The 19,720-nt window shown below is 50.6% G+C and overlaps 1 protein-coding gene and 1 long non-coding RNA gene across 16 annotated transcripts; one reads left to right on the forward strand and one right to left on the reverse strand.

Annotated features, from left to right (window-relative positions):
- Nucleotides 1-651: 651 nt before the first annotated feature.
- On the reverse strand, nt 652-10,116 carry LOC129146756 (uncharacterized). The gene is made up of 3 exons (XR_008553925.1): nt 10,025-10,116; nt 9,045-9,129; nt 652-1,317 (listed from the first exon to the last, which is right to left on the reverse strand). It is a non-coding gene; the product is annotated as an uncharacterized LOC129146756 (long non-coding RNA).
- On the forward strand, nt 7,208-18,075 carry LOC119257652 (USP6 N-terminal-like protein). Of its 15 annotated transcripts, none has more exons than XM_037525754.2 (15): nt 7,209-7,455; nt 8,236-8,406; nt 9,718-9,788; nt 10,071-10,156; nt 11,217-11,256; nt 11,525-11,605; nt 11,860-11,967; nt 13,207-13,316; nt 14,035-14,083; nt 14,766-14,886; nt 15,530-15,624; nt 15,797-15,862; nt 16,220-16,346; nt 16,615-16,767; nt 17,038-18,075. In XM_037525754.2, exons 3-15 carry the CDS (start codon nt 9,726-9,728, stop codon nt 17,385-17,387), a joined length of 1,449 nt encoding a protein of 482 aa, XP_037381651.1. In that variant the 5' UTR covers nt 7,209-7,455; nt 8,236-8,406; nt 9,718-9,725; the 3' UTR covers nt 17,388-18,075. The 15 variants fall into 15 exon arrangements, 14 of the variants coding, with proteins under 14 accessions (XP_037381658.1, XP_037381651.1, XP_037381657.1 ...); XM_037525760.2 differs by having other exon boundaries at nt 16,247-16,346; XM_037525759.2 differs by having other exon boundaries at nt 8,236-8,397.
- Nucleotides 18,076-19,720: the final 1,645 nt, after the last annotated feature.

A 19,720-nucleotide genomic window follows, 5' to 3' on the forward strand; every position in this document is an offset into this window, starting at 1 on the left:
TCACTAGTATTGAGAGATGAGTTTGGTCTTCTGAGATCATTGACAAGGTCTTACTGAGTGCTTCATCTCCTAGCTGGCCACTTTTCACTATGATATAACTGACAGTACATTCCATTCAATGTGTATTGTTTGGACTACACATGTGTTTTTTGAAAGAATTGCAAAAAAAATGCAGATATAGAAGCCAAAAAGAAAAAGAAAAATACCGGATGGTCTCACTCATAGCAGGAATCTAGAAAACTTAAATAAGGGACCAGGAAAATGAATAACTATAAGAAAGTGAAAATCAAAATCAACAAAAAACTATGAACCAGAGACACTTTTTGGGGGGTGGGGGGCGGGAGGGGAGGGATTGGGGTCAGAATGGGGGGGGTTGCAATTGTATGGGGAATATAAAAATAAAATTTATTATAAAAATAAATAAATAAATAAATAAAACAAAAAAAAATATTCTGGATCAGATTATCAGTTACATTTTAATGGAATTCTTTAGGCAATTAGAATTAGATTGTAAAAATTCTAGGAAACTCAGAAACAAAGAAAAAAATGAAACTTCAAAGAAGACAAATTGCTAGCTTGAAAAAAGATTTTATGCACCTTTCAGTTGAAAATAAAACACATTTAAATGATAAAAAAATGCAGATATCTAGATTCTGCATTTTTCTTTTCAAATATTAGAACACACACACTTATTTTTGTTACTCTCATAGGACCATGCAGCAAGGGGCTTCATGGTTCTACAGCCCTGCTGCCCGGCATCAGGAAATCACCACTTCCAGGAAGACCTCCAGAGTTTCTGCAGACCAGACAGTTGCTGACTGAGGATGCCACCCATTTGGCGCCCCTTAGCAGGGAAGTTTCCTTACAGGTTGATATCACATTAACTTGCAAATGTGACAACAGAGCAGGACTGATGTCCTCACACATAAAGAGCTAATAGAAGTAGAAAAACAAAACATAGGCTTGGGAAGGACACAGGATAATTCACTGTGAGAGCATAGGCCTGTGCTCAATTTCTATGTACCAGATTTGAACACCACCTTTCAGTTTATGCTTCTCCAGCTTCGACTTTTGTGAGCATGCATCAGTGTTATAACCAGATCCATCCATATCAAAGCCGATTTCGGTTTCCGTTCACTTGCCTCTAGCGAATCCCATGTGCACCTCTTCTCCTTCTGATCCTTCGCCTTTGCCTGTGTCCTCCTCTCTATAGTTCTCTAATCCTTCACAGCAGGTTTTCAGTGGGTTTTTCTATATTCTATATTCTATTTCTCTGAGGACAGGATCTATATGAAATCATCCGTTTATTCTTTAGACCTAAAAACATTCATTTCATTAATCTGATTATATAAAAATGTCATATTTGCTAAAAACTACAAAGTTTACATGTTTCATCTTTAATGGTTTTATATTATTGTTAATAATATCAACAAGAAATGGTGATTTGTGGTATTCATAACTTTGCAGTTTTCATGTTTCAGCAATGAATACACTCTTGACACAAATCTCAATCAAAATATAAGGCATTTTCATCCCATCTGGGAGTCGCATCATATTACTCCCAGTCACCCATCCTGCTCCAGAGCGGCCCGTTGCCTCTATCTCTGTCATCAAGATCAGAGTTACCTGATTCTCAACTTCATATATTTAGGACCATACAGTGTACTATTTTGTTCCAACCCTCTCCCACTCTGCAGAAGTCATAGTGAAGGTTTCTTCATGAATGTCTACACCCTGAAGAAGCCCCCTCTCTCTGGGAGATGCCTGGGAGCACCTGGAGATGTCATGGAGGTGGCTGTGGGATCTACATGAGCTGATTTTAAACATCATGGGGACAAATACCCAAAAATATCTAGACATGTGCAAAGAGACAGGAGGGAAGCACCTCCAGTGTGCAGAATATGAATACAAATGACAATGTGACTGCAGTAATGAACACAGTCCCAGATAGATATGCACGATTACTACTTGCAGTCCCAGGGTTTCTGGAATAAAACAATTATTATTCACTAAGTGGATCAGGGATCGACGACCATGGAGAAACAATCAGCTGATTGTCATCCTCCTCCTTAATCCAGGTCAAACCAAGTGGATAGAGGACTTGTTCATAAAATGAAAGTACTGCAAACAAGAAAATGCCTCATCACTATGATACTTTCAGACCCAGAAGAGAAGCCTGTCTGACTGGGACATGTTTCCTAGAAGCCACTATGAGAAAAGGACAAAGACAAATTCAGCCTGATAAAAAACTAGCCTTTCCATGACAGAAAAATTCCAAAGGCAAAGTCCACAAAAACATCAAAGTCCACAAAATACTTGCAGCTTTAATATCCTTAATGGTTGAAGAGTGTCTATGTATCCAACTTTTAAAAGGCCAGATAATATTTGGAAATGATACGGACATGAAAAGGTGAATAAATGAAATTGAATAATGTTTATCACTCACTCTAAGTGAAAGATAATATATATATATGTGTGTGTGTATATATATATATATACACACACACACACACAAACACACACACACTAAAAATAAAATCTATTCCATGAGGAACAGTACCTTGAGAGACCAATATTCCAGCTTTGTGGACTAGGCTTGTTGGAGAGGGGCTCAGAAGTTCTGGTGACACTGTAAGGGGTGCAATGAACATTCTTTCAAAGCTAGATGCACCTGAAAGTTTTACCAGAACTGAATGAGCCCCTGCAATGGTGGGAGCTGGCAGCAGCAATGCTGGTGGTCTCTCACGCAGTGGCTGACTGTGGTTCTTCAGAGCCCAGCAAGCACCCTTTCATGTGTATTTCCTGGATCATGGAATGGAACAATCAGGTGCAAGCTTTGTTATAATTGGTGCTAAATGGTCAATCAGCCACAGGATTGAAAAATAGTCCAATCAGACTTGTGGGTGAAGCACCCTGAAAGAGGACATAAGCCAGCATTGGAGGAATCTGGGGGAAAAAAATGAAGACAGATTATTCCAATCTCAGAAGAAAGAAGGGGAAGACTTCATTTCTGGCTTCCGATCAAAGAAGAAAGAAGAGACCAGAAGCTTAAAGAAGGAAGAAGAAAAGTATCCAGCAGCTGATCTTCTAGGAGAGACGAGAAACAGAAGACATTTGCAGAGACTGAGGCTCCAGTCCTGTCTCTGACATCGCCTGAAAAGAGCATCAAAGGCTCTGGGCCTGGTGTCTCAAAGAGCTGTTTGTGGGGCCTCCCCGGTGGTGCAGTGGGTTGAGCGCAGCACTATGAAGCTATCCACAGCCTCCACAGCGTGGGTTTGATTCCCGGCCAGCCAGGGAGATTGCCACATGGCGCGGCAGACTTCTCCTGACATGCCCGCTGCTCCCCTCCACAGTGTATTTCAGTCAGTCTGCCTGTTCTGTTCCCCACCCTGTCTCTGGTGAATCCTCTCACCCTCCTGCACCTCTGACCTGTACCCCAGCTATTGTATAAATAAAAAAAATAAATCTTTTTTTAAAAAAAGCTGTTTGTGGTTGGTATTGTCCAACAACTCGCAAAGAGCATTTAACAGTTGATGTCTCTAACAACGCCTCTGGGAGACCATTAGTGACCATCACTACTGGCCACTGTAGTCTAGCTATGTTGACAGGGGACTTGTACCTACTGTACTTCTGGTGGACACTATCTGGGTGAGGTAGCCTCTGTTTGTAAAATAAACCCCATAGTTGTTCCTGGACCCTGAGGTCTCTTTCAATTGCGCATGCAGGTGAGAACCCTTGTCCTCTTATTTGGCACTGTCCTTTGGTCAACTATGCTCATAGACCCCTAATAAATGTGTATTGTATTGCTATATATGCTCTTGATTTTGGTTTTTGGCTTTTTGGTCTTTTGGGGTTTTTTGGTGGCTTTTTTGTCTTAGAGCCTGGGCAGGTGAGTAGGCATTCCAGCCATTCCAGCATCCCACACTGAATACCCCTGTGCATTTTTGTGACAGAAATGGACCAGTGTGTCAAAAATGCAGCAAGGGAGCAGACATGGCAAGGAGAAATGATAGGACACCTCCAACTTCCTAGGGCCAGGGAGCAGAGTGGCTGCCAGCCAGTGGGCAGAACTTTGGGATGCTGCCATGTGAACCAACACTGTGGTTAGTGAGTTTTCGTGGGTCAGGGAGATGGGTCACTTATAACCTTCAACCTTTGACCTTAGAAACCCAAACACCTCCTTCTTTGTTCCTCCTTCACCCAACTGCCCAACGCATGTCCATCCTTTTCATTCCTTCTCCATCCATCTTTCCTTCCTTCCTTCCATCTGCTCACATGATATGCACCTCTCTCCATTTCTCATTCTCTTCCTCATTCATGCTCCTGCAGCCTCCATACTACTTCATCCTGCAAACTACTTGCTATCTTCACCCTCTTTTGCCCTCAAGCATTCTCCTCCTTCCAATCGTCTCTCCTTTCCTCACTCCACTGTGCTTTTCCATATTGTTTCCGTTTCCCTACTTAATCCTCATCCACATTCATTTTTCCTTTGCGCCATCATCCATGTTTAGTCTCTCAAATCCACTTTTATCCTCTACTCATCTTTCTGCTCATCCCTTTACCTCCTCTGTCCTATTGCCCCATTTTTCTATCTGGCCACACAAATGCTTTTCTTTTCCTCCTTCCCTTCTTGGGAGCTGGCTGATCTCTTACAGGATTCTCCCATGGATGTGGACACCAACACCCCCATCCTATCTTGGCAGTCTTTGGAGGCTGCAGTATAGGGGCTATGTCAGGTCTATGCTTGGGGAACCCACAGTTCACAATCATCCAGTTGCCACCCTCCTCACAGTACCTGAAGAGTTGTGGAGAAGGCCACACACACCTGTCTGAACTCTGTGTGACCTCTGTCCCCTGGGTGGAATGGGACATGTGGGCTGAGATGGGCAGTGGGCCTGGCAGAGCAGGTCACTTGAAACTAGTCTCAAGGGCCTAGGAACAGGGAGCTGCAAGCAAAAGAATGGTGGGTCTTTACATTCTCATCAACACAGACATTCACAGTAAAGTGTTCCAGGTAGCCTGTTCTCTCTTAACCCTGGAACCAGTGAGCATCAGCCCTGCTTTAGGTGGTAACAATGGGAAGCCTACAGCAGAGATGGGCAGGTTTTAGAAGGTTCAGAGGCCACTGGTCCTGAAATCTTGTCCTTTCTCACATTCTCATTCCCCTTCAATCCCCCTCAGGGTACGTGTATGGACACCAAATTTAGTGTGGGCATTTCCCATTTTTGTTTGAATTAAAGGTAGTAGAGGATTTTCTCATCCCCACGCTTCTCAATTTCCCAGACAGTCCAGTGTCCCATCACCAAGTCTAAACTCACATAAAATAACCCTCACTGGGTCTTAAAATGACCTCACATGACCACTTTCCTTCTTCTAGGTAGCGCTGTTCTCCCGCCTCCAACATTTTTTACTCCCTTTCTTTCCTCCACCTGCACTGTCAGACTGACCTTCCCATCATCCTCTCCCTTTTACTGCTCCATCATCCTTCTCTCTACCCTCATTCTCCTTCATCCTCTGCTCCATTGTGCTCTCCATCTTCTGAGTCCTTTCTCAACACTCCACAACTCCCCTTTCAATGAACTCTTCCATTTCCTGGGTTCTCTCCAAATGCTACTCAGCCTTTTGAGCTAGACAGGGGCCCCTGAACTGCCAACCTTTCCCCAAGGGAGCTGAGGAGGCTGGTGAGAGAGGCACACAGCAGTGCAGGGTGTCAGGTCGCCCCAGATGCATTCCAGGTGGCCATCCCATCAAAACATGGATCACTATCCATTGTGAATTGGAATAGTGATGGGAGCAGGTCACTCTCACCTGCCTGTTGCTGTGGGACCTTGTTGGATGATGAGATGGACTAGTATATCAAAAATTCAATGAGCTAACAGACAAGACAAGGAGAAACAATAGGGGTAGGAAGCAAAGTGACTGCCAAGCAGCAGGTGGACGTTGGGGTGCTACCATGCTAACCAACAATAGGGGTCTTGAGTCAACTGGATCAGAGGACTGGATGCACCTTCCCCTTTAACCCAGCAATCATGGATTAGAGGTCCAGGGCAGCTTTTCACACTTCCATTGCTAAGTGCACCCCAGTCTTTTTATTCCTAGTGGATGTTTATTGCAAACACACATGGTACCTTTATTGGAACTAGGGTGCTTTTCACATAGAATGATGTAGAAATGTTCATCATTATCTTCATAGGAGCCTCCATATTTTTAATTTCTTCATTGTATTCTATAGTTCAATCATGATGAATTGGTGTTTCCTATTGATGTCCTAGAAGTTTACAAATACTCTCCAAGTTGGTTCTGACACAGATGCTCATAGCCCCCTTATCTGGTGTGCTGGACCTGTCCTTTCAGGTGCATTTATCTTTGATTAAAATGGGAGAATTTAGGACAAGAGTTTGGGATAGGACAGAATGGCCACCCACCTGCCTGGGTTCGAAGACAAGAAAGGTGCCACAAAAGCCCCCAAAGGCCAAAAAGACAAAAAGCAAAATTAAGGGCTATAGCAATACAATGCCATATAATAGGGACCAATGGACTCTAACCCAGCAAAAAAACAGTGACTGATAAAGGACAGGACACTGTCTGTGGGTTCTCACCTGCACACACTATTAGAAGAAACCTCAGGGTCCAGAAACAACAACCATAGCATTTATTTTACAAACAGAGGAAACAAAAGCTTACTGTGGCCACAAGTGACTGGCTATCTCACCCAGATAGTGTCCACCAGAAGTACAAGCAGAGTACCAGTCACCTGTCAACAGAGCTAGACTACACTTGCCAGTAGTGATGGTCACTACTGGTCCCCAAGAGGAAGTGTCAGAACTACCAAGTGTTAACAGCTCTTTGCGAGCTGTTGGATACCAACCACGCACAGCATTTGGAGACACCAGGCCTGAAGCATTTGGTGCTCCTTTCAGACAATGTCAGAGACAGGAGTGGAGGACCAGTCTCTGCAAAGGTCTTCGGCCTCTCTCCTTTCTTGGTGGTTGGCTGCTGGATGCTTCTTTCTTCTTTCAGTTTCTGGTCCTTCTTTCTTCTTTCTTCAGAAGCCAGGAACAAATTCTGCCAACCCTGACTAATATTCTCTTTCAGAGATGTCTCACCCTTACATCTGATTGCTACTTTTTTCAATCCTGTGGCTGATTGGACCATTTAGCATCATCAACTAATAGCTCATAACTGATTGGTCCACTCCACTGTCCAGGAAGTAAAAGGGCAGTTGCTGGGCTCTGAGGAGCAACTGCCACAACTGACTTGTGGTGGAGCAGCAGGGTGAGAGGCCACCACTGCTGCTGCTCCTGCTCCCAAGGGAGCGCCTGCCTCCCAGGAGGCTGGGCTCTGGTAACAGGATGACAGAGGATGGTGATGGAGGATAAGGAAAGAGAAGGGAGGAAGATGGAGAAATGGACCAAAAGGAGGAAATGATGCTGATGAATGGAAAAGTAAATGAGAGTAGGTTGGAATGAGGTGGCAGATGCAGCTGGTAGGAGGAAAATGATAGGGAAGGGCAGGGAGGGGAGGGGCCATGCGGAGGATAACCGATGCAGTAGGAGATCCGGCAGATGTATAATGAGGAGGAGGTGGGCAAGACAGAAAAAAGGGTGGAGGAGGAGGTATCCTTAAGTGAATTAGTAAGGAGAATGGAGAGAGAAGGATGAGGGAGAGATTGTAGAGGGCTATGGAGAGGAGATGGGACAGGATGAAAGAGGCTGAAGATGGAGAGAGGATGACAGAGCAGTAAAAGGGGGGGCATGGAGGGGAGGTCTCTGGAGGGGACAGAGGCTGACAGTGCAGGTGGAGGAAAGAAGGGGGTGAAGGAAGATGGAGGTGGGAGAGCGGGGCCAGCTGGCAGGGGAAAGGGGTCACGTGAGGCAAGTTTAAGTCCCAGTGAGTTTCGTTTTATGAGTTTAGACTTGGTGATGGGACGCTGGACCACCTGGGAAACTGAGGTGTAGGTGTGAGAAGATGCTGTACTACCTTTAGTTCAAGTGAAAATGGAGGAGGTGGAAAAGGAATGCGGTGGAGAAGAGCAGGGAGAAGAAGATGGGGACAGACGAAGGATGCTAAGGATGCAGCAAGAGGAGGAAGTGCAGGGCAGAAAGGAGTGCTAAGTGAATGGAGGAGGCTGGAGATGGAGAGAGGACAAGGAGACTGGAAATTGCGAAGTCGATGGATCACAGCTAAGAGCAACCAGGCTTACTCACCTGTGTTAACCAGCAGCCCCCATTACAGGCAGTTAGCAGCCCACACGATGCCCACCGCAGTGTCCACTCTGCTCCAGTCCCTAGGCAGTTGGAGGATCTCTATGGTTGCTTGCTGACCGGCTCTGACACTAGGTGCCTATCTTGGCCCTTGTGTCCATTTCCACTTGAGATATTGGTCACCCAGTGACAGGTGAGACAGGTGAGTGTCACCTGGTTTTCTCCTTCCTGTTCATTGGGGACACTGGCTCCTGGGTGGGCAGGCTGGGCCTCCTGGTTGACCTGTGAGTCAAGAGACTGTCTGGACCCCACTGCTGGCTTGTGTGCCCTTCACCGACAGATTCCATAGTGACCACTCCTGTGTGGCGGGAAGTCAGGCCCAATTACGTTGTCTCACAGTGGCTGCTCAGGGGGTTTTCCCTTGCATGACCCCCCTGAGGTTCTCTACATTGCATCTTTCAGACTTCAGGTGTGCCCCTGGGAGGGTGTTAGATACTCCTGACCTCATGTCTCCAAACTCAGAGAAAATGCACCCCTGCAACTGTTATCTGCTCAGAATTGTGTGTCCTCCTGTAAGAGACAGTGGTTCTTGAGGTGAATATGTCACCCAGCCCCCAAAGTAGAACTCTTCCTGATTTGCCCATGGGTCCTGGAAGTGGATCTGCCCTCCAGCGTCCTGATTCATCAAGAGGCACTGGGCAGCAGCCAGGCTTCTGTGTACCATGCACACAGGGCTCTTTTGCAGTTCGAGGACTACTTGTGGCCTCTGGACCCTCTCTGCCTGCCCCACAGTAGGTGACTGCCTGCAGTGGGTGGTCAGGTGTGTCCTGATGGACTTACCTGCTATCTCACTGCAGGCTCCTGAGGGATGGGGACTGGTTCTGAGAGTGAATATTCTTCAATTCACCAACCACAAATTCGGCCCCTAGAAGACAATTCAGTGATGTTTCCAGGGGTTATTGGTCCTTTTTTGGTCGACTGGAGCCATAGGTTGACTATGGCATCATAGGTTTTCATGTCAGACCCTGTCAGATGGTGACTCACAGCATTTCATTGAGTGTGTGGCTTGTTGGTGGCAGCACAGAAGCTTATGATGTTGGTAATGTCTGATTAACAGCAAGTTTTCTTTTGTTGCTTGTACTTTGGGGGCATAAAAGCCGGTGTAGTTCCTGGTAAGGCTGTGGGAAAACTAGGGGCTGGTGGTAGCCAGCCCTGGGCCTGTACTTGGCTCCACAGCACAGTTGAGCCTCTATTGGTTTCTTGTTGCTCCTCCAGCTGTTATCTCATCATAACACAATGTCCCTGGGGCTGGGAAGGTGGGAGTATGAGAGACTGAATGCATACCAACCCCAAATTCTTCCCTTTCTGCCCACAGTGTGCTGTCTACTCTGAACTCTAAACTAGAGTAGAACCCGCATTTGTTTTTTTCTCTGAAGATTCCACATGCCCAGGTGGGATGATGGGCAGCTGGATCAGGTGAGGCCCTGAGATATTGGGGTGATTTATCTTACAGCACTGGACATGGAAGACCTGGATGCTCTGCTCACATTGGAACGAGAGGAGATCATTGCCCGATATGATCAGGTGAGGCCCAGGCAGAGAGGGTAGTCATAGAAACAGGTAGAGCCCAAGCAGGGAGAGTAGTCAACAGGAACAGGTAAGGCTCAGGTGGGATCACTGGCAGGAGGGGCAGGTAGGTGTGAGGTGCTCCCATTTAGGCGCATGGGTGCTGCCTTGCTTGCCAGGTCCTTAGTAGAGGTTTCCTGGGGCCCTAAGTTTGCTGGGGAGGGAGGAGCCATGCTGTCCTCCCGCCTACCTACCTTGGGCTCTGGTCTGCCATCTCCACAGCATCCCCTCTGATTGCAGGGACCACAAGCTGGGACACCGGTGGACCCTGGGGACGATGCAGACCTGTTGATTTATAGAGCGGTTGATCAGCTGGGTTTCCTTCAGTGAGTCATCTGGACAGAAGTCCAAAACCAGGCTGGCTCTTGTTTGTAGCTATATCTCTCGGGGGACAGGTTCCATCTCCTCCATTTAAGACCTGTCCCAGTGTCCCCAGGGGTCCAGGGGCCATGGTGGGCTGGTGCTGAAAGAACTTGCAGTCCAACTTGGCGATGTGGACCAGGACTGAGCTGGACCTTGGCCTAAGCCCCTGGGCTCTTGAAGGTGTGGTCTCTGCCTGTGTGGGGGCAGGTGTGGTGGTGTCTGCCTCAGTGTGAGAGGAAGGGTCTGGCCTAGTGAGCAGAAGCTCTGCAGGGTGTGGCTCTGATGGATGAGGTGTCGGAACAACCAGTCCTGTCAGCCGCATTCCCACAGGGCTCTGAGGGCTGGGGGGCCCAACCCAACACCATGTGGAGACAGGAACCAGGACGGGTGTGGCCTCAGGTTGAAGAGACAGGCAGGAAAGAGAGGTGGACAGCACAGGCTATGTGGGGATATTTCTCTGTTTTGGCTGGGGGGGTCAGGAGGCATCTGAAAATGGAGGCCAACGGTGTGGACTCCTGAGGCCCTGCTCTTGGCCCGAGGCCCTGGCAGGGTTCAGCAGCCACTTAATAAGTAGACAAGAGTGGTTTATTTATCTAGGGTTAATCATGGGTATAGCTCTGGCAAGACAGGGGGAAAGATGGAAATTGGCATAAGTGACAGACAAAAGAGGTGGACAGGGCATCTAGGAAAAAGCACATGGACACCAGAGGCAGACCCTGTGAGGGGAAACGGACAGAACACACACCAGTGCACCTGGCTGTGTGGGGCTGTCAGTGCTCTGGCAGCCCGCCACAGGACAGAGGCAGGGATTTTCCTGGGGGTTTTCACTGGAGGTCCAGATACACCCTAACCAGCATGGACTCGTCTCAGGCTCCAAAGAACTTGCACATATACTGCAATGGTATACCTTGTGACTGGAGTCCCCATAGACACCTGTGCACTGGGCCAGGTCCTTCCCTCGCGCTGACTTAGGGATGGACGGGTCATGGCACAGTCCTCACACCCTGCTTTCCTTGCTTCCAGTGGGAAGGAATTGCCTGACCTCAGCACTCAGGAGATCAAGGTGAGAGGTGCCCTGTCACAGCACAAAGGAGGGCGGGGCTGATATCACCCCATGAGGGCTGTATTGTGGGGCCTGTTCACCAAGCCCACCTGACCCTCCACCACACATGAGAGGCTCAGGACTCACCTCAGGACTCCACCTGGAGGTCAGGACTGACTGGGAGGCCCGCGTGTCTGCACCTCAGCTTTGAGACTTTCCTGGCCACTTTGTGTGTATCCTGAGGTTGAGGAACACTGTGCTGTTCACACCTTCCATCCTTGTTTTTCAGCACAATCTCCAGACTGCTAAGAGGGCAGACAAGTGGGTGAAGATGTTAAAGCAATGGAACAAATACTGCAACAGCTCCAAGGTAGACAGCTGAGTCCCAGGCAGTTGGCATGGGCTCCAGGGCAGCCCTCAGCCTCCCTGCCCACCCCAAGGGTCACCTGTCAGGACAGAATCCCAGGGTTTAGCAGAAGTCAGCCTGGTCTTCACTGTGGGCAATGAGGTCCAGGTCCAGGCACACCCTGGCATCCAAGGCAGGCACAGGTGACCCTCAAAGGCCGCATGGTGCCCTCTTCTCTTGACAGCTGCCTGGGCCCACAGCTGTCTTCTTTCCCACAGATGCATCGCCGGGTCTACAAGGGGATGCCCCCACAAGTGCGGGGTCGTGTTTGGTCTCTCTTGCTGGGGTTGGACCAAGTGAAGGTGGAGAACAAGGGAGAATATGAGGTACAGCCTTGTGTGCTTGGGCAGGGGCAGGCTCAAAGGAGCTGAATTTTGCAATGTGGAGAGTCATGATCTTGGGGGCTTCTCACTACCCTCCTCAATTCAGAAGGACCCTGGTATCTCATACCTAAAAGCCTTGTCACCTCCCGGCTACACATGGAAAGAGAAGTCACCTGATGTTAAGTGGGTTCCAGAAAACTAGTGAGAAAAATGCAGCCACTATTCCTAATTGTGTAAAAAAAAAAAAAAAAAAAAAAAAAAAAAAAAGAGATAAAGTAACATGAAAGTAGAAGTAATCTATTTTTTAAAATTTTTAAGAAAAAACGTTAAATTATAAGTGGCCTTGAAATGCTGAAGCTACTGCCTTTAAAAACAGGAAGGAAAAAACAGATAAATGCACTATTACCTGTGATTCAGAGTGGCTTGCTAGTTTTGACTGACAAATCAGACAAGACAATCCAAGTAAATGTTACACAGATAAAAAAGAAACAATTGTCCATTTGCAGGTGATAGCATTTTACACTTCAAAAATGCAAGACATTCTAAAAATTCTATTACTCCAAATTATAAAGCACACTACAATGTGAACTGGGCTCACAAGAACAGGCTAAGGTTGAAAGTTGTCCAGTAGATGAGAGAAACTGCTTTCCAATGGGAAACAGGTGTATCATTCTCTACGGAGCCCCAAGCATCCAAAAGTGGTGGGGGGGGGGCGGTGTCAGGACCGTGGGTCCCAAGATACTCATGAATGCTTTCAGCATCTAGAGAATAGGTAGCAAGCTGATCAGCCCTCTTATTCCTGGGCAGCCCAACTTGGGGGGGCAGTAGCATGGCTGGTGCCAGATGCATACTTGCTGAAAGAGTGAGCAGGCCAGTGGAGAAGGAAGGTGAGAGTGAGCCTGCTACGAGGAGGGTGCTGCTGCCTATGAGGAGGGTGCTCCTCGAAGGCCCCGTGATAGGCCGTATCTTGGGAGTTCTCTGGGCAGTCCCCGCGCAGGGGAGGGGAGAAGATTGTGGGGTGCAGAGGCACCCTAGGCCTCAGAGGAGAAACAGGGAGGCTTGTGAAACAGGTTGGGTTCTGGAGCCTGGAAGGAGCGCATGGACTGAGCATCATCGTAGGGATAGAGGATACCAGGCCTGGGCCAAAAGCCACCCTCCCTGCTTCACACAGGAGCAGTGGGGGGGGGAGCGGGGAGCAGGGGTGGAGTTGTTTCTCAAGCAGCTCTGTTGTTCTACCCATAGCATCTGAAGGAGCTGGGCAAGGTGCTCTCCCCCTACATTAAAGAGATCGATCTGGACGTGAGCCTCACCTTCAGAAGGCACATCATGTCCAGGGAGCGCTACAGCATCAAGTGAGGCTGCTGGACAACAGGGTCAGGGGCCACAGTCCAAGGGTGACCATGGCCCTGCGGTGGGAACTGTGGTGGGAGTGGGTCTGGGGGCACTTTTGAGGGGTGCTCATAGGGATTGAGGTTTACTCAGGAGGACAGAGGGTAAATCTGGGAGGTCCAAAGGTGCTCCAGGAACTCAGGGTGACTGGAGGAATCTGGGGATCTGGAGGAATTTGGGAGTCTCAGGAGGGCCTGGGAAGGCAGATGGAGGTCCCAAGAGGACTGGGGCATACCACAGGTCCCAGGGGGATTTAGGGACTTAGTGGTTCAAGGAGGGATGGTGGAGTTCTGGTGTCCTGATAGGGCTTCCAGCTCCCTGGGAGATGGATGGGGGTGGGGGGGAGGCTCAGGGACTCAGAGGAGGGGCGAGTATTGGCTGTACAGGTAATTTGAGGAGGAAGGGGTTAGTGTGGGGAGGGCCTGCACACTCTACTCCTTGGTGAAAATCTCTGGAGTCGTACATCCTAGACACGAACTTTAACATTTGCAAACTAAACAACAAAACATGAACACTAAAACCCACCCACTGTGCACTTGAGATATTGACATTAAATGCCGGGTGCCCTGAGAAGTCCCTCTTGTCAGCTGATGGCTTCAGGAAGCCTCAGCTCTGCAGGCAGGTTAGGGCAGGCTAGAGGAGCTGGGACACCTGCAGCAACCCCACCTCTTGCCCTCCCAGGCAGCAGGCCCTCTTCCACATCCTGGTGACATATTCCATCTACAACCCGGTGAGTTCCCCGCCCAGCAGCATCCCATGGGACGTGCTGCAGACCTCAGTCCCACAGCCAGAGATGACCACAGAAGGGGCTGACAACTAACACACAGCATAACAGGGCACTCCAGTGGCCAGAGCACCCCTTTTCAGAACTGGAAAGGGCACCTCACTTCCTAAACCCCAGAAGCCTGGTGGCCCAGGGTGTTCCTCTGCACATGCCCAAACCAGTGATCCTAGAGTCCACAGTATTCATCAGAAATTGAGCAGGAATGAATGTTCCCATCAACTCCAATTCCCATAAGAAGGGGGGAGACAGAGAGCTGGTTCCCATAGGACCTGTTAGCCCTGCCTGCTCTATGCCCAACATTCCCTCCGGGAGTCCCAGCTGTGTCCACTGCAGGGACCCAGCCATCCTCCTGCATCTGTGGCCTGGATGCTCTCCTAGTGCTGCATGTGGTGGGTCAGCCCCACCCTCCACCCCACCTATTCTCAAACTGGGCCCCCAGATCTTAGCGTACTGTCACCCTCGGGATAGGACACCCAAAGGCCATGGCTGAGAGTTGGGATACAAGGTGGCCATGGCTGGATCAGGGGTTCTGCAGCCCCAACAAGTGCCACAGCCACCCTGTACTCTGTCCCGGACACCCTGAAGGCTGAGATGCTGGACAGACACCTTGAGTCTTTGATTTTTGCAGGAGGTAGGCCACTGCCAGCACCTGAGTCAGATTGTGGCAGTGCTCCTCATGTATCTGGAGGAAGAAGATGCATTCTGGGCTCTGGATGAGCTGATGACTAATGATGCCCATGCCATGCACGGTGGGTGGTAGCAGTGTCTACACAGCCCCCTGCCAGTTGGGTTGGCTGAGGATCCCACCCAGTCAACTCCCAACAGGGAAGGACACCTCCATCCCCATAATACCCTGCGGGTCCTACAACTACCTTCACCTCCGCCCTTCCTTGTGCAAACAGTTCTCACAGCTCTGCATAAGAATTCTGCCTCAGGCTTGGCCCACTGACCAACCATCCAAGGACCCAGGGTCAGATGAAGTACAGAATCCCTCATTCCTGTGTGCCCTCAACCTGTCCCCAAGTTCAGGAAATGGCTATGTACCCCCTAATCACCACCCTAGGAACTCAGTGCCAATGTGGCCATTGTGGGAAGGGGAAGGCCTGGGTCAGGATGTCTGTCTGAACCTCATGTCGGGGCACCAGGCAAAACTTGGACCTCAATGGGGATGGTGGTGGGGTGGGGGATACATGACGGTGGGGGGTGAGGGTACATGGCTTACCCATCAGCATGGGTTTCAAGGACAGGCCTGCTCTCTGGGAACCGTGTGACATCAGGACTGGGAGGGCCATGGGCAACTGATGGGTCAGTGTGGGGAAGAGCTCAGGAGTGGGGCCTGCCAGTACCCCACCTCACTAGAGCAGGTGAGTTCAGAGTCCTGGGACTTTTCAGGTTTCTTTAGCACTGGGTGCCCCAAACTGGGCCGGTTCCTGGTACACCACGACTACACCATCGGACAAACGCTCCCCAGACTGAAACATCACATGGTGAGTAGATGATGCTCGGCCCAGACCAAGAGCAGGTGGCTTCCCTGTCCTTCTGGTAGGCAAGGCTGCAGAGAAAGCACCCTTGGCCCCCAGTTGCCTTGCTCAGGGCCCCTGAGTGGGGAAGTTTGTTGCTGCCTGGGAGGGCCCTGAGCACCCTGTACCCTTGCCATAGGACCAGGAGCAGCTGTTCAGTCAGACCTATTGTGCCCAGTGGTTCCTGGAGTGTTTCCTCCACCGGGTAAGGTGGCGGCCTGCCTGATGCTGGGTGGGCCGGAGCGCATCGGGGAAGTCCAAAGCTGGTATGGCCGGGTCAGCCTGAGTTACGACTTGTCCTTGACAAGAGTGTCAGACTCCTCCTTTGGAATGGGGTCCTGCTGTGTGGAGGTCCCTGCTGGTCCCCTTTGGCAGCTGTGCTCTCAGTCCTCATCACCCCTCCTAGCTGATGGACCCTGTTAGCCAGGAACCCTTTCCTACAGGTGAGTCTGCTGAGATGAGGAAATGCAGGGTTTTGACACAGCCTGGGAGGGGTTGTGGGACCTGCAGCAGCATGTGGGGGATCCAGAGGCGCAGGGGCCCACAAATGTGGCCTGCTCAGGTGGCTCCTCACTGCTGCTGTCCCCAGACACCCTTCCCACTGACACTGAGGATATGGGATGCCTTCATCCTTGATGGGGAGCGAGTGCTGACCAGCATGGCCTACACCATGCTGAAGGTACATGAGAGTAAGTATGTGCGCTGGGGCCGCAGGCTATGTGGGGTGCACAAACGAGAGTGTGTTTGTAAACTTACTGGGGTGGTGAGCTTGTCAGGGCCCTGCAGAGAATGGCGGCAATGAGGGCCCTCTCTGTGTGGCTTCTGCTGCAGTGACTGTGTCTGGGGCATCCTGAGCAGAGCAGAAGAAGCAGGTGCCCAGGGTATGCCCGGGGATGGGGGTGAGGTGGGCCTGAACCCCCATAGGGACCCCTCATTACTGACATGCCCCCCTCCTAGAACAGCTGCTCAGGCTGCCCCGGGAGGGCATGCAGGACTTCCTGCACAATACCCTGGCCCAGCCCTGGGGCCTGCCGGATGACCAAGTCCTCAGGCACCTTCAGGTCTCCATGTCCTACCTCAGGAGGCTGGACTTGGACCTACCCCCACCAGGTAGGCTCAAGCCATGTTCCCTGTGGGTGCACCTTCTTTGGGCAATGAACATCAGAAGGAGGTCCTGGGCCCTCCCTGACCCTTCCACCTCCCCTTTTCCTCTATGGAGTTTCAGAGAGCAGATTGGGGCTGACACTCAGACACTTGGGATCAGAGCTCAAGAGCAGCCAGGCAGAAGCCCCCAGGGCACTAGGGAACCAAGCCCATGGGCCTTGCTCATGGAAAACACAAGAACTGGGGCAGAAGCTGACCCTGTGTGCTCTCTTTCAGCTGTACCTGAGGCGTGGCCTGTGATACCCTTGCAGCAAACATCTGTAGTGCCCAGCGCTGCAAGGCTCTGCCCAGGGCGCCAACTCTACAGATCAGAACCCTCATTTCCTGTGACCCCTGAGGTCATGAACAGGTCACCAGAGACTGTGGCCTTCTTTGCAGACCTCAATGCCTCCTACCCATCTGCTCTGGCCTGGCTCATAGGACTGCCCCAGGCCTGCCACAACATGGGGTTTCTGAAGCCCCATCCTTCCTGGTCTTCTGGGCAGCAGGCTTCCAGGCCCAGGACTCCCCTCCTGCCCCGTGGTACCTGCAGTCCCTGCCCCACCCAGGGCGGTGAGCCTCCCTAAAGAGAAGGGGCCAGGGCAACTCTGCTACAATGCAGGTCTGAGGCGCACCTGGTCTCCTGGTGCCCGAGCCTGCCACCTCGAGCCACCTCTGTCAGCTGAGGGGGCCTAGCTTGGGTGGCAGCAGCCAGACTTGGCTACCTGAGTAGCCACCAGGCCACAAGTGTCTGGACCATGTCCGGCCTACTCTGAAAATCCACACTTCTACTCTCACTCTCGGCCTCAAATAAATGTTTTGGGCTCACAATACAAGACTGGTCTGTTCCTAAGCACTCTGATGCTCTGAAGGAGGCACTTGACACCTCAGAGGCAGAGGCAGTCACTGCCTGCTGAGCTGCCCACACCACGACCTCCCTACCCCAGTTCAGCCTGTGCTCACTGGGCCAGGCTGGGCAGAGAGCAGAGGAGAAGGGGTGCAGCTGGCCAGTTTTATACAAATCCAGGTGGTAAAACAGAGGCCTCTGGGCCTCCCTGGTGGCACAGGCCATTGAGCACCACACTGTGAAGCTGTCCAAAGCCTCTGCAGCATGGGTTCGATCCCAGCTGGCCAGGGAGAAACCCACATGTTATAGCAGACCTCTCCTGTCTCACCCGCTGCTCCCCTCAGCAGTGTATTTCAGTCAATCTGTCTGTTCTGTTCCCCACTCTTTCTCTGGTGAATCCTCTCACCCTTCTGCACATCTGGCCTATACCCTGGTTCTTGTATAAATAAATAAATCTTTAAAAAAATAAAACAGAGGCCTCATTATAAGAGAAGGTTCCATATTCCTGCCCCACATCCCACATAATGAGGGTGAAGGTGAGTGGCCAGGTGAAGTTATAGAACACTGAAGGCAAAGGACCCACAGGAGAGAGACATGGGGAAGGACCTGCCGCCTTGACTCCAGACTCGCCCAGGGAGTTGGGGGACATGGAGGAGACGTGGAGTTGTAGTGACACTTGGAAGAGATGTGTGGGGAAGCTGACATGGCAGCTTTTATTTTGTACTTTGATTTGCCTTCTTTTGTCCCAGATTTACCTGCCTCTTTGGCCCCTTTCCTGTGATTTCCTACCTAAAGGTACCTTAAATTCGTGTCAAGTTTTCAGGCCTCAGCAGCCCTACTTCGGGCAACCAGTTTGGCTGGGCATTTTCCTTGAGGGATGGGTGACTTTGGGTGTTTTCTTGGGAAAAAAAAAATTCCTTCTCTCTGTGCACATGAATCCTAGTAAAGTTCTTTCACATATACTTTGTCTTTGGGAGCACCAATAACCAGACACCATTAGAGCATGCGATTTTGGAGGTTTTAGGGTACACCTCGGTCGGCCCACTAACAGTAGGAGGGTGTGGAGTCACATCAGTCTCCTGGAATTGGCTGCATTTCTAGGGCCCACCGTTCCTTCCCTCCTCCTTCCCCCTGTGCAGAGAGCACTGAGAAGCAGCAGAGACCCCAGAATGGACCCAATGGCTGCCATCAGGACAGCGGGCCCCTACAGCTCCTGCAGCTCTGGCAAGCCTGGCTTTCCCCAACCAGTACGCACAGTTTATGTACCTTTTGCTGTTCATCTCCCAAACCTGGATGTAAAGGTCATCCTCCACACTCCACAAGGAAAGGCTGGCCCCCAGGGAGCTCCCTAGTGCCCCAGCAGGCATAGCAGATGCTGGCCTTTTCCCCACCCCTGCACCTGCAAACAGAGACCTGCTCCTTGCAGCTCCTGTCGCCACCCATATGGCAGCTGGATCCTCTGCACCCCACAGGGAAGGGCAGGGCAGGGTAGGAGTGCTCCCAGTTCTGGTTCCAAGTTTTAGGGCCCTGCCCACTCCCATCTGAGCTACTGCCTTTATGCACAACAACCTACTGAAGGGTCAGGACTGAGCTACCAAGGGGTGCTCTGGGACAGAGAGGCAGAGGCCCCAGGGTCAGGGCTCTATCCTGGTTCAGGGCAGCTTTCTCCAGCGTTTTCCTTGTGTTTGTGTCGGTCTACACCCAGGCACTGGCTTCCCTGGCTGTCCTGCTGTCCTGGAAGACATACAGCACCAGGGGCTCTGGGGCCTCTGCCCAGTGTCAAGGGAGGGGTGTAGTGAGTGTTGCTTTCTGGAAGGTGGGGTACAGCTGTGTGAGGAGGAAGCCCCTCACTTGGGGCATTTGAAATGCCTCATGAAATGGATGCCATGACTGAAGGCATGCCTGTGCTTCAGTGCTGTACACTGCCATGCTCCAATTGTTGCCTACCAGCAATTCCAACACAGTATTGAGCCCTTCACCCACCTGATCTTCATCCACCTGCTTCTTGCAAGGAGGAAGGTGTGAGCCAGCTGGCCTGTCTCTCTATATCCAGGATACTTAGCGGCTAGGGAC

The sequence above is a fragment of the Talpa occidentalis genome, unplaced genomic scaffold (genome assembly GCF_014898055.3).
Source record: "Talpa occidentalis isolate TD23 unplaced genomic scaffold, MPIMG_talOcc4v2.1 talOcc4.4, whole genome shotgun sequence".
NCBI lineage: Eukaryota > Metazoa > Chordata > Mammalia > Eulipotyphla > Talpidae > Talpa > Talpa occidentalis.